At 58.9% G+C, this 13,270-nt stretch overlaps 1 protein-coding gene across 5 annotated transcripts in view; it reads right to left on the reverse strand.

The window, feature by feature from the left end:
• NOL4L (nucleolar protein 4 like) overlaps positions 1 to 13,270 on the reverse strand; it is a 125,322-nt gene that overhangs the window by 17,068 nt on the left and 94,984 nt on the right. For all 5 annotated transcript variants that reach the window (XM_059705855.1, XM_059705857.1, XM_059705859.1 and 2 more), the window contains one exon: positions 12,047 to 12,188. In XM_059705855.1, coding sequence (XP_059561838.1) covers positions 12,047 to 12,188 — 142 coding nt within the window. The remainder of the gene's footprint in view (positions 1 to 12,046; positions 12,189 to 13,270) is intronic.

A 13,270-nucleotide genomic window follows, 5' to 3' on the forward strand; every position in this document is an offset into this window, starting at 1 on the left:
GACTTATATTTTTGATATTTACTTTATATATTTAAATGCCATTTAACAAAGAAAAATCAACCAAAAAAATGAGTTCGCGTGTCACCTCTGACACGCGTGTCACAGGTTCGCCATCACTGCTCTATCTGGGGAGGGATCCCTAGTCTTCCGGAGGAAGCAGGTGCCCCAGGCCTGGCCACTCAGCACGGCCCACCATGGTGATTAGCGACAGGCCAGTTTCAACCCAGGAAAGTCAGTCCTGGGGCTTGTCCTGGGGTGACTGGGAAGAAGTGCTCCCCCACTTGGAGCTGAACGCCCCTGGCAGGGAGGCCCACACACTTATGGAAGCCAGTAATTTCCTTAGGGCTGGTGCTAGTTAAAGGGAGGTTGTGTCACATGTGTCTGGTTTGGTCTGAGTAATTCATACTGCCCCCCGCCCCCCCACCCCCGGACAAAGGACTGGAGCCCAAGTCGGCTCTCTCCTTACGTGGCCCACCACTGCCCAGGCCTGTCCCCCAGCGTGGTCCTGAGGTGGCTGGTACCTGCGGGAGGGGCTGGCTTCAGGACCGCCCCCGGCACCTAGCGCAGCACCCGGCACAGAGAGGGACAGGAGGGACAGAGAAACGTCAGTATCGCAGGCTGGGCAAGCCAGGTTTCTGACCCATTCCTAACCCTTTCCTCTTCTCAACCCCTCCAAAAACATGTGCTTGAAGGAAGACACAGATACACCCCCAAACCCCTGCTGCATGAGCTGCGGCAGCCCAGGCAGGGGCAGTGCCGGGCCTCGCTGCCTCCTGACCTTGGGCACAGCCCGCCTCCTTGGCAACTCTTATCTGCAGTCCAGGAAGTTGCTGCAGCCGCCCTATTGGGCTCTGACACTTTATGACCCTGTGAAAGAACCCAGCTGGCCCCACGGCACTGAGGACCTGGAACAGGGGGTGTAGGAGTTGGGCCTTCTAGGGGTGCAGGCCTCCAGCCTCAGGGCTCTTTGGACAGGCGCGTGTTCTGGTTAAACACGCCCAGACCTGGAGCTGGGGGTGACCCTCTTGTTCCCACCTGTGCTGCTGTGCTAGGAGGTCCCTCCAGCATAGGCACCCCCCTGAGGCCAGCCTGCTAGAGCCCAGAACAATGCCAGCAGGACAAGACTGCCCCAACCTCGAGCCGTAGAGGGAAGGGCGACTGGGGGGTTGCAGGGGAGCGGCTGGGGACCGCACCCCTTCTGGACATGTCCACAAAACGGGGCCTTCCTGGCTCTGATTTGGGCAGGACGCAGAGCCCCCCACCTGCGCCCGGAATGCCTACGGGCAGGGAAGGCCTGCTGTGCCCATCTATTTAACGTGGGGCAATGTGCTGCTATTCAAATGGGGGAATTAGTGATGAATGGGGGAAATTGTTTCTCCCTCTGTCCCATCTCCAGAAGAAGACAAAAACCCCTTTTACCTCGGCAAACAATGCCCTTATGTGGGCTGGGCGCCCTGCAGCCTGCACAAGCCCAGCTCTGTGCGAGCCGCCAATCGCCACACCAGGCTCCAGGGCCACAGCCAGTGGCACCCTCTCCCAGTGTGAGACCCACACTGGCTCCCAAGGTGGGCTGGTCCGCCATCCCCGGGACCACGGGCATATGGCCATGCCAGCCCAGCCGGCCTGGTGCAGGCTGCCTTCGGTGGGCAGAGGCGCAGCTGCTGGAGACACCGGCTCCCTCCTTCATGGCTCCATGGCAGCGGCGGCGGCAGCAGCCGCCGGGCAGGGGAGAACAGGGACATCAATAATTCACACACAAAGGAGAAGGGTGGGGGAGTGCAGCGTGCTGGAGCCAGCAGCCCCACCGTGCCTGGGCCAGGGAGGTGTGAACACCAGAGGAGCCGGGCTGGATGTCTGAAGAGCCGCCCCCTTTCTCCTCCCTCAGCCAGTGTGGCTTTGGGCTGCAGTCTGGGGCAGACTTTGCTCTGAATTTGGGGTGTGCACCTCGCCGGGCTGGCCTCCGCCTGCTCTGACAAAGGCCAGTGGCCTAGGCCGTGTTTACATGATGCATAGCTCCCCGGGAGTGCTCGGCTCCTGGCTGGCTACCCTGCTCTTCCTCCCGGAAAGAAGGGGGAGGGCCCCGGGTTCAATGGCGGTGGGGTGGAGACACTCAGAGGCTGGGTGAGGCAGTGCCACTGGGATCCCAGCTTCGAGGGTGAGGGGGTCACACTGGGCGCCTGCCCCCACCATCTGGCCTCCGGGTCCTGACTGCCCGCCTGGCTGTCCCTCCTGTGCACCCCACCCATCCCTGCGGTTCCAAAGGCTCCACTCTCACCGAAAGCCACCAGCTCAGGGACACCAGCACCTCTACTCACAGCACCCGCCTTCCTGCCTGAGCTTTTGTGACTCATTCCTTAAACAGGTGCCAACTCAGAGCAGGGCTGTCCAATGGACACAGAATGCGAGCCACACCTGGGAAATTTTCAATTTCCTAGTAGCCACATTAAAAAAGTGGAAAGACACAGGCAGAATGAATTTTAATAACCTGTTTTGTTTAACCCAATATATCTAAAACATTGTAATTTCAGCAAGTGATTACTACTGTGTTAAAACGGAGATATTTTACGTTCTCTTTCCATGCTAACTTTGAAACTCCCTGTTTCAGAGTTATGCACAGGACAGCACACCTCCGTTTTCATGAGCCCTTTTCAGTGGCCTCTGTGGCTCCTGTCTTAGACAGTGCAGACCTAGGTTTCTGCGACTTCCACCTGAAACTAAAATGATTTCTCTCAGTGCAGATCCTGGCCCCTAGAGAGGTGTCCAAGCTGGAGAGGAGAGTTGGGGTCTTGGGGCAGCTGGCCTGAGCAGGGCCAGTGAGGGGCACTGGGGGCGGCGCCACCTCTGGTGGGGCGGACACTAAGTCTGCGTGGAAGGCCAGCACGCCCGCCATGCCTCATGTGCATCCCCACCCCCACAGCAGGCACCAGGGAGGAACCAAGGCTCCCAGAGGGAATTCATCAGCCGTCACACTGAGTGAGCAGCAGAGCCGAGATGGGCCTCAGGGCTGCCTGACTCACCCCGGGTGCTCCTTCTCCTCTAGGCCTCGGTTTACCCCGTCTGTACTATGGAGCAGACCCCTCCCCTGTCCCCACCGCACGTCCTGTGGCCTCTCCCCCAGCACACACTGGCCTGAGTGCCCAGGAGGAAACAGTCCCAGGACAGGCTGCCTGGGTCTGTGTCTTCCCAAGTACCACACTCCCCCGGGCCCCGCCCTCTGGGCCAAGCAGAGGCAGTGGAAAATCAATGCTAATTCAATGTGCAAAGCTCTAGATGAGATGCCCACTCCACCCTCCCACCCCAAAACCAATCATGTGCTCTGAGAGCAAACAAAGCCACTCCGGGCAACCATGTGTGAATGATTCATGGGGCAGGGCCCTGCCCCTGAGCCTGTGTGTGTGTGTGTGTGTGTGTGTGTGTGTGTGTGTGTGTGTGGCCGGGGGGGAGGGGGGGCAGGGGGGCGGGGGGGGAGGGCCAGGGAAACTGGTCTGGGTTCGGTGGATCCCAGTCCTTAGGTCAGAGTGATGACGCCAACGTGGCCCTGGTCACTTCCGGGTTCCTGGGAAAGTTGCCCTTGGACAGGCTCAGGGTGGCGATGCCTCTCCTTCATGCCCTCCCCCAGCTCCTCCCCAGCACAGAGGGCCTTCCGCAGAGGGTCAGCAGGCAGTGGGGTTCACATACACCCTGGGCTGAGGGGCACAGGCAGGGGCAGGCTCTGATGTGCTGATGGCCCAGGCGAATCTCAGGTGTGTGGGGGAGGGGGTGTCTCCCTCGCCCTCACCTCTCAGGCCCGAGCCTGTCCTGCACGAATGTCCTCACCAGGTGTCTGGGAGCCGGGGGCCTGAGACCCTGGCAGCCTGCACAAGGCCAGGGCTGTGCGGGCCCGGCCTGCTCCTGGGATAAAGGATCCCTCGGTGCTGTCTCCCAGCCTCTCTTCGTCTTCGGTGTCCGGAGACCAGGACAGCCCAGCATTGTCTGTGCTGCCTGCAGCCCAGCTGATGATGGACACTTTCCTGTGACCCAGGACTGCCAGGGTGGCCCATGGCCAATTCCCGGAAGGGCTTGGGCCCCCAGTTCTCTGTTCCTGGGGGGAGGGGAGGGCAGGAGGCCACTGCCTCTCCATCCGGTGTGGATATTTAGAGCCTTAAATAGGAGCAACAGCCCTTGCTCTAGAATGAGGAGGGTGATCTGTAGCCGGAGGAGGCGGCCCAGGCCCAGTTTCCAGCCTCACCTCGGACAAGTGGGGTCAGGGGAAGGACAGGGCAAGGTGTGCCTGTGAGGGGGAGAGAGGCTCAGCTTAAAAGCCCCCGCAGGAAAAGGACGGCCGTGGTAAAGCGGCCACAGTCCTCCCGCCGTGTGACAGTGACAGGGTGGATGCCCACCTCGGGTGTGGGGCCGTGGGAGGCGGCTGCACAGGCCACGGCATCCTCTGGCCCCTGGAGGGGGAGAGCTGCTCTGACCCCAGAGGTGACCCCGTGGGAGGGCCCACACCCTCTGCAGAGGACGCTAGCAGCGGCCAAGGCTCGGGGGTAACGCGGTGCCTGAGTCTGCCTGGCCTGGCCCCAACTCACTCGCCCCGTCAGCACTAGCACATGGTCCCCTGCCCGTTCCCTTGCACGAGCAGCTTCCCCCACCGGCTGAGAACACTCCTGGGGCGGCCACGGTTGCCCGGCACAGGGACTGCCCAAACAGCTGGGCGGCAGAGCAAACGTGCAGCTGAGCTTGGGGCAGACCTGGGGCTTGCAGATCACGGAGCAAGATTCGGGGTTCCCTGACGGGCTCTGGCACATGTGGGTGGGGAGTGGGATGGGAACTCAGGAGAAACTGAGTACCCAGACCCTCCACGCCCAGCTCCCTTTCCAAAGAGATAAAACTCTAGGGCCGTGGTCGGCAAACTCATTAGTCAACAGAGCCAAATATCAACAGTACGACGATTGAAATTTCTTTTGAGAGCCAAATTTTTTAAACTTAAACTATATAGGTAGGTACATTGTTATTAACTTAATTAGGGTACTCCTAAGGCTTAGGAAGAGCCACACTCAAGGGGCCAAAGAGCCGCATGTGGCTCGCGAGCCGCGGTTTGCCAACCACGGCTCTAGGGGATTGAGAGCAGGGGCTCAGGGCACTGGTGTGAGTGTTGAATAGAAAGCTGTGGTCAGAACCCGACAGGGTGCCGGGGGCAGAGGGGACCAAGAGAGACCTGAACAGGTGAGGAGGCAGGACTGGACCGAGCAAGGAGGGACCATAGCAGCTGGCAGAGGTGAGGAGGACGACTCTCCCGTCTGTGCTGATCCACCTAGAGCCCCTCGCACCAGCCTGGCCGCCTCAGAGGAAACGGCCCATAACCGTTCGCTGAGCCTCCCCCGGCACCCGGGGTGTGCTGAGCCTGCCCACACATCACCCAGTCTTCACCCACCGTAAGCGAGGGGCAGTGATGTGGCCCAGGCCACACAGCCAGGGAGGAGGGCGTGGAGGCAGGATCCGAGGTTGGTGGCTGGGACCTGGGGCCTGCACACATCCCCCACCCCAAGACCACGGTGGGGTCGGGGGAGCAGGGGAGAGGAGAGGCCCTGCCGGTGAGGAAGGGAGAGGCACCGCCACTGTAGCCACTGGGCCCAGGGCAAGCAAGTCACACACCTGCTCCCGGGGGACTGCCCTGCCGCCAGTTGCATTTCTGGGCAGTGGAGGGCCCCGCCTGAGGGGAGCAAGTCAGGAGGCAGAAAGCCTTGGTCTCACAGAGAGCTTCTGAGGACACAGAACTAATGGTTGTCGTCACCCAGGCCACACTAGAGGCAGAAGCCAGGGCTCAGAGGGGCACAACTTGCTTTAAGACCGCACTGCAGGGGCAGGGCAGGCCAGGGGCCCCTCAGGAGAGCCACAGCGGAGTTCCAGGGGCCCACCTGCAGGGAGCCGTGTCTGGTTCAGACCTCAGGCCCACAGAGGTGACTCCACCTCTCTCCATGTCCCCAGCAATCTTGCAGGCCACACCCTTGCCTGCATACGGAAGCTTCTGGAGACATGCGACCCAGGGGCCCCGATCCTGGCCTTCAGCATCTTCCACCCCTTCCAAGCCTCCTCCTGACATTGCCCGAGCTGCCCGAGCTGCCCAGGATGCCTCAGGCCGGCCCCAGCTGCCTTCAACATCACGCCAGCATGGCCTGCTCCGAGAGGCTTTCGCTGGCCCAGTCTCTGCCCCTGGTTACTCAACGGCCATTTGTTGATCACTTACGGGGGGGGGGGGGGGCGCCTTAGGATTCAAGCCTTAGTCCTGAGGACGCTCCCTGAGGTACTGTTTGTTTGTTGTTGTTTTTTAAATATGTCTTTATTGACTTTTTAGAGGGGAAAGATAGAAACATCAGTGAGAGAGAAACATTGATTGGTTACTTCCCACATGCGCCCCGACCAGGGCTGGGGATCGAGCCTGTAACTGAGGCACGTGCCCTTGACTGGAATCGAACCGGACCCTTCAGTCCAAAGGCTGGTGCTCTACCCACTGAGCCAAACCAGCTAAGGCAAGGCCCTGTTTTTGTTTTTTTTAAAATATATTTTATTGATTTTTTACAGAGAGAAAGGGAGCGAGATAGAGAGTCAGAAATATCGATGAGAGAGAAACACCAATCAGCTGCCTCCTGCACATCTCCTACTGGGGATGTGCCCGAAACCAAGGTACATGCCCTTGACCGGAATCGAACCCGGGACCTTTCAGTCCGCAGGCCGACGCTCTATCCACTGAGCCAAACCGGTTTCGGCAAGGCCCTGTTTTTAATGAAGCAAAAGGGGGACTTAAATGTCCTTCCCCATGAGTGGCCCAAACACTGGTTCTGGAGTCAGAGAGACTGTGGTCTGGGCAGGTTATTCCTTCTCGGTAGGAAAAGCAGAGTCATCGCCGTGACTCACAGGGTCCCGCCTGTCACCAGCTGGGGACCCAGCACACAGAGGGCCCAGGAAGGGGCCCCCCGTCACTGAACTAACCAAACAACCTTTAAAAATGCCACTTCAGTCACAGGGGCAGAGGCAAACGACATTAAGTGGGAAAAAGATGGCCGCAACGACATGGTCCCCTCCCCGCTTTTTGAAGAAAATGAGATTGATTATACACACGGAGAAGATCAAGAAAAATATGCCCCAAACATTGGTCTTTCTAATTTTCATTTTTTTTTTCCTCCTCTATCTTTTTCTAAATTTTTTACATTGAATGTAGTATTTTAGAAATAAGGAGAAGAATAAGATACATTTCTACGGAGATGCCCCTTTTGCCCTCAGAGAGCTTATAGCCCCAAGGGCAGGCACCTTCAAGGCCGGGTGGGCTGACGGTTGTTTGCATGTCACGGCAGAGGCTCGCTATTCCCATGACAGACCTGATGACGAGCCTGAAAGAACCAAAGGCCTCACAGCCCGGGAATGGGCACTGGGGGGGGGCCCAGGCCGGCGGGTCAGCTGGCTCCCTATCCCCAGAGGGAGGAAGCTCTGAGGCCCCCTGAGTCCCAGGGGCTGAGGCTAGAGGAGCGTCTCATCTGAGCGGCTCAAACAAGAGGCCCTGGACGCCCCAGGACACCACCCAGCCGGCAACTCCTGGTGACCCTGCAGGAAAAAGGAAGCAGGACCCTCAGTTCTCCTGGTGCTGATTTCCTGTCTGCCCCGGGGGTGAGTAATGTCCGCTCCCCACCCCCATGCGTCCCTTCTGAAGGCCAGGCCTCACATTTTCCGTTCAGGAAGGGGCAGAGCAAGAGGCCTGGTGAAGCACATCAAGAGGAAAGGGGAGGAGGGGGCCCTGGCCTGGCGCTGCCTGCTGGAGTGGGGACCTGGCCTCGCCACATACCTGATGGCCAGGGGGCCTGCTGGCTCACCTGCCTGGGAGCCTGCCCTCGCTCACTCTTGCATTCACTCATTCATTCAACAGGCATTTTGATCTGCCTGCTCTGGGCCAGGCCCTGCGCTCTCAGGGTGCTCATGGTGTCCGGGAAGAGACGGCATCAGCTAATCCACTGACAGAGCGTCATTACAGACTGACACGCTGTTCAGGCCCAAGTCAGCACCAGACCACAGTATCTCTGGGCAAAGTCTCAACAGCTGATTTCTCCCAGGCATCCTCTCTCCAACCCCAAAAGGCAGCCCTGGGCCAGAGTGCTTTTCCAGGCATCTGTGTCAGACCAGAGTGCTGTCTGGACTCCAAAGAAAGCGCAGAGCCTCAGCAGGCTTAGCGGTGGTCTGGAGGGGTCTTGGCTGTTGTGAGCAGCACGGGAGGGGTCACTCTGGCCCCTGAGAAGGCAATGCTCTGGGTGTGGGGGGCCTCCTCTGGTTCCCAGGCTCCCGTGCCCGTTTCTGGGGAAGAGAGGAACAACTGTTTTTTAAAAATATATATTTTATTGATTTTTTTACAGAGAGGAAGGGAGAGGAATAGAGAGTTAGAAACATCGATGAGAGAGAAACATCGATCAGCTGCCTCCTGCACACCCCCTACTGGGGATGTGCCCGCAACCAAGGTACATGCCCTTGACCGGAATCGAACCTGGGACCCTTGAGTCTGCAGGCTGACGCTCTATCCCAGGGGTGGGCAAACTTTTTGACTCGAGGGCCACAATGGGTTCTTAAACTGGACCAGAGGGCCGGAACAAAAGCATGGATGGAGTGTTTGTGTGAACTAATATAAATTCAAAGTAAACATCATTACATAAAAGGGTACGGTCTTTTTTTTTTTTTTTAGTTTTATTCATTTCAAACGGGCCGGATCCGGCCCGCGGGCCGTAGTTTGCCCACAGCTGCTCTATCCACTGAGCCAAACCGGTTAGGACCGGAACAACTATTTATCGAGACCTGGTCCCCAGAACCTCACACATGGCCTTGACGCGTGCCAAGGAGGAAGAGGGCAGCCTGCGTACCTCCTGCCTCAGGCCAGGTGCCCAAATCCGCTCCCTGATCCTGTTTCCTCTCCTGACAGGAGACCAGGGTGATGTGCTCACCACGGCAGCTACAGCCCCAGCGAGGAAGTGCCTTGCAAGTGGTGCTCCGGCCAGTGCTGTGATTTCAGGGAGCTGGGAATGGCTACAGAGAGATCTGTGAAGTAAAGCCTTGCAGGCAATGGAGGGAGGGCTCGGGGAAGAAAAACAAGCTTACTTCACTGCAAGCACTCCCACCGGCCGGCAAACCTCGAGAAAGGCTGCGGGGATGGGGAGCTGGCCTGCTTATCACTCATTCCTGGGTCTCAGCCCTGAACCTGCCCTGCCTTCATCTGCCTTTGTTAAAACTTGAAAAGTGAGGAGGAGGAGGAGGAGGAGGAGGAGGAGGAGGAAGAGGAGGAGAAACCCAACTTGTCCTCAACAAGGGGCAGACCTATATCCTCTCTGGTAGGTCTCAAAAAAGTAGTTCCTCTATTCATCCAGACCACGAGTATTCAGCAGGCCCCTCCAATGTGCCTGGCATGCAGCTCCAGTCACTGGGACGGAGCAGAGAGCGACACTGACACGGTCCACATCTCAGAGCTCACGGTGGGGGCCTCAGACATCATCTTCCCAACTTGCCACTTCCATGGGTTAGAGATGGTCAGTGGGCCTGGGGGAGCCTCTGGATGAAGGCGTATGAGCAGGGAGCGGAGACCGTGGAGGGCTGTGGCTGGGTGTGGAGTGCAGCGCCAACTAGAGCTCCTGCTTGGCCTGTCCCCACTTTCGTTAACAAGAGGGGACATGAGAACACCCTGCAGCCCCGATGGTCTCCCACTGACTCACTGACGGGAGCGGGAGCTCAGGCTGTCTGCACTCTAAGTACCTTCGGAGAAGGACGCTGGCTGCATGCCACTGTGGGAGCTGGAGGGCTGGACGAGGACTCCGGGCTGGGGCTGTGTCAGCCACAACCCTTTGGGAGCCCACTGCTTTGGTCTGACATGGCGTCACTGACAGATCTGGGACCAGAAGGGCCAGCAGGCTGGGCATTCTGAAGGCCTGCGACCCCCGCACAGGGCTTAGGTTGGCCTCTGGCCAGCACATCAGCCCACAGCCTCCAGACACAGCCTCTGATTAAATAATTAAATTGATGGTATCATGGTCAACACCATCCTCCCTGTCTCCAGCTCTGGCTGCCCGCCCTGATAAACACCCATGTTCTGTCAGCAGGCCAGCCTGCCTCAGCCCAGCACCCAGGCCAGGGGGACCTGAATGGCAGGGGGCGAGGTGAGGGCAATATTAGTGACCACACCCAGGTTGGGCTCCCCAAAAGACTCCTGGGGGACCAGCTCAGGACATGCTGACCCCACCAGCCTCTTTGTGCTTCTCTCTGCTTCATCTTCATGATTCTGCTGCCTCTGGGCAGCGGGCCAATGATGCTGAGGAAGCCCCGTGACCACCCCAGAAACACTCCCTTCTGCTCCCTGACCCCGGAGGCCCCCTCCCCCCCAAATCACCAAATCTCCCTGGACTGTCTCCAACGGTTTGGCTCAGTGGATAAAGCGTCAGCCTGCGGACTGAAGGGTCCTGGGTTCGATTCTGGTCAAGGGCACATGCCGGGGTTGCAGGCTCGATCACCAGTAGGGGGTGTACAGGAGGCAGTCGATCAATGATTCTCTCTCATTATTAATGTTTCTATTTCTCTCCCTCTCCTTTCCTCTCTGAAATCAATAAAAATATAAAAAATAAAATAAAATAAAATACTCTCCTTCTTTAAAAAAACATGTTCTGGATCCTTCTTGGGAAAATATAACTGACACCCTAGGCTGAGCGTTGTTGTAGGGGCCCTTGGTGTAGCCCTTGGGCGTGGCTCTCAATCACCTCAGCTGAGGAGGGAGGTCAGCTGTTGGGCACTTCCCAGCCTCAGCGCCCCCAGCAGCATGTGGCTGCCTCCGCCCAGGTCCCCACCTGCTGGGAAAGCTAGAAGGTAGTCCTGGTCTGGAGGCTAGAAGCACAAGGGGTCGTGCTGACCTCACGAGGTAGCAAGGCACAGAAGCCTTTTCTTTCCCAGCGGCCTTGCACCCTCTTCTCAGAGAGCCACCTCCTGAGCCCCCCAGGCCCTGGCCCAGCCACCCAGCTGCCTCGGGCGGAGGCTCCTCCCAGACAAAGCCGGATTCAGGTCTGAGAAAGCAGTCAGAGGCGAGCGGTCTGCCATGGAGATGAACTTTGACCCAAACTGCAAGGCTCCTGCCCCTTATTTACTCTTTAAGGCTAACCCGTTTCACAGAGTTAACATTACACCCCTTTTTAACCCTGCACCTCCCTCTCACATTCCAGGCCCCGACCTTCGACCCCTCCTAATTGCCAGCTCTACACCCCAGTTCTCTGAGGCCTGGTGTGGCTCATCCCCTAGCCCCAGTCACCTCCTCCCCAGAAAACGGAACCCAGCCAGGACCCTGACCATAGGTGCCCCCTGAGGCCAACAACCGCACCCAACTGAGGCAGGCGCTGGAGCCCCAGTGCCCAGCATCCCGGGGCCGCCACGAGGGGGCACTGGAGCAGACTTCTGGGCGTGACTTCTGAGCCCAACTCTCCCACCCCAAAGAGGAAGTCTCTCTTCTCTGGGAGGCTGGGGTGGTGCCTGGCAGGCCCTGGAGGCAGCAGGGCTGGGGTAGGGAAGAGTGCAGACAGCTCCTCAGCCCGGGCCACATCTCATCCCCGGGACGGGGGGCACGTTTTCAAGTGCACGGCCTGCGCCATCGCCAGGTGACAGGCAGGGACCCTGTCCCTACAGCCTTCCCTCAGAGCGGCAGAAGCCTGGCGTTGCTTTCACTGCTGCACAAATGAACTGTTCCGGGCCAAGCACACCATTAACCACCCAGACCTGAATCGTGGGAACTCAGAAATCACATCAGCTCCTGAGCATCAGGACAAACAAGCCAGCACGATGCCCGCCGTCAGGCGACCAGTCCCCGAGAGCCATTCATTCACCTCTGGGAGGAGTGACCTGGTCTCCCTGGAACCAGGAGCTGGGCAGTGGGGCCCACGGAGATGTGGAGAACATTGTGGGGGCACCTGTAAGCCTGGGCCACCCCCAGAGGTCCTGGCCCAGATTCCTAGGGCCCTGTTGTCCTGCACGGCCTCTCCCCCACCAGCCACCGAGAGACACTCACCGTCCTCTTGGCTGTGGAGGTTCTGCGGGCTCCGCATCCTCTCGTCCTGGCTGGGACTCAGGCTGGAGGCCAGGTGTGGGTCAGCTGACATCCATGTGGAGTCGTTCATATCAAAATCTTCACTGCTCACAGAAGTTTCATCCTGATCAGGGACAAAGAAGGTGGGTGTTCAACAGGGATGGGCTCTCAGCAGCCCGCAGGCCGCCCTGTGAGCGAAGGCCAGGCCCCGTGGGCATTTGCCAGAGCTCTGGAGACCACGAAAGCCTCCAAACCTTGCAGAGGGGGCAGGGTTGCTCCCAGCCCCCCGTGGAAGTGGCTCGGGCTCGGGCTCTGGTTCCTGTCGGAAGCCAGGGCTGAGGGCCGGAGCTCTGTAATTGAAGACAATTACGAGGTCTCGCATCCTGTAGGGGCGGATGGCAGGGCCTGGCTCTTACCCTTGTGAGCCAAGGTTGAAAGAAGCACCGTAAACAAAGGCCACAGCTCCCCGCTCCCTACCCACCGCCCGGGGAGGAGGGCTCACTGTGAACAGGGCCAGGCAGCCAGAAGTGGGTAGCAGGACATGCCGGGCACCTCCCAGGCCAAGCCAATCGTCCCACCAGGCCTACCACCCTGACCCCCATGGAGCATGCATGGAATTCCTTTCTCCCACTCCCCCAGCCCAGAGGACATTTCTGTCTTCCTTCTTCCTAACCTTTGCTGTGCTTCAAAGATATGCTCTTGGGCAGCTTCCAGAGCTGAAAAGGCCAGCCCCAGAAGTGTAGAGAAGGAAGGGGGTGGGGCAGGCAAGGGTTCACATCAGACCGCAAAGGGGGTTCGGCTCAAGGGCCTAGGGGACCGCTAGGGCCTTCCAAACAGCCGGAGGGCCTGCTAGAGAGGAGAGCCTGCTGAGAGGACCACGCCTGCCTCCTCTCCCCTCACTGGCTTCAGTGAGCACTTGGCCAGTCATCCGGGAACCCCTGGGGCGGGGCCCCTTCAATCCAGCCCTCCAGTGGGAAGGGACCCCACCTCCTCTGGCCCAGCCTCTTTCAGGAGCAGCAAGCAACTGTGTTTGGAGGTGGCTGTAAATCTCAGAAAGATGACCCAGCAACTCCCACACCCCTGATTTCTGACTGCCCAGGCCCCTGCCCCTCCGGCAAGATACAATGGTCTCTGTGGGCTCCCAGTAAGGAAGTCTGGCAGGGCACCCCCACACCAGGCCTCCCCTCCAGGGCCTCCTCACAAACA

This window comes from Myotis daubentonii, chromosome 8 (assembly GCF_963259705.1).
Source record: "Myotis daubentonii chromosome 8, mMyoDau2.1, whole genome shotgun sequence".
In the NCBI taxonomy this organism is placed as follows: Eukaryota; Metazoa; Chordata; class Mammalia; order Chiroptera; family Vespertilionidae; genus Myotis; species Myotis daubentonii.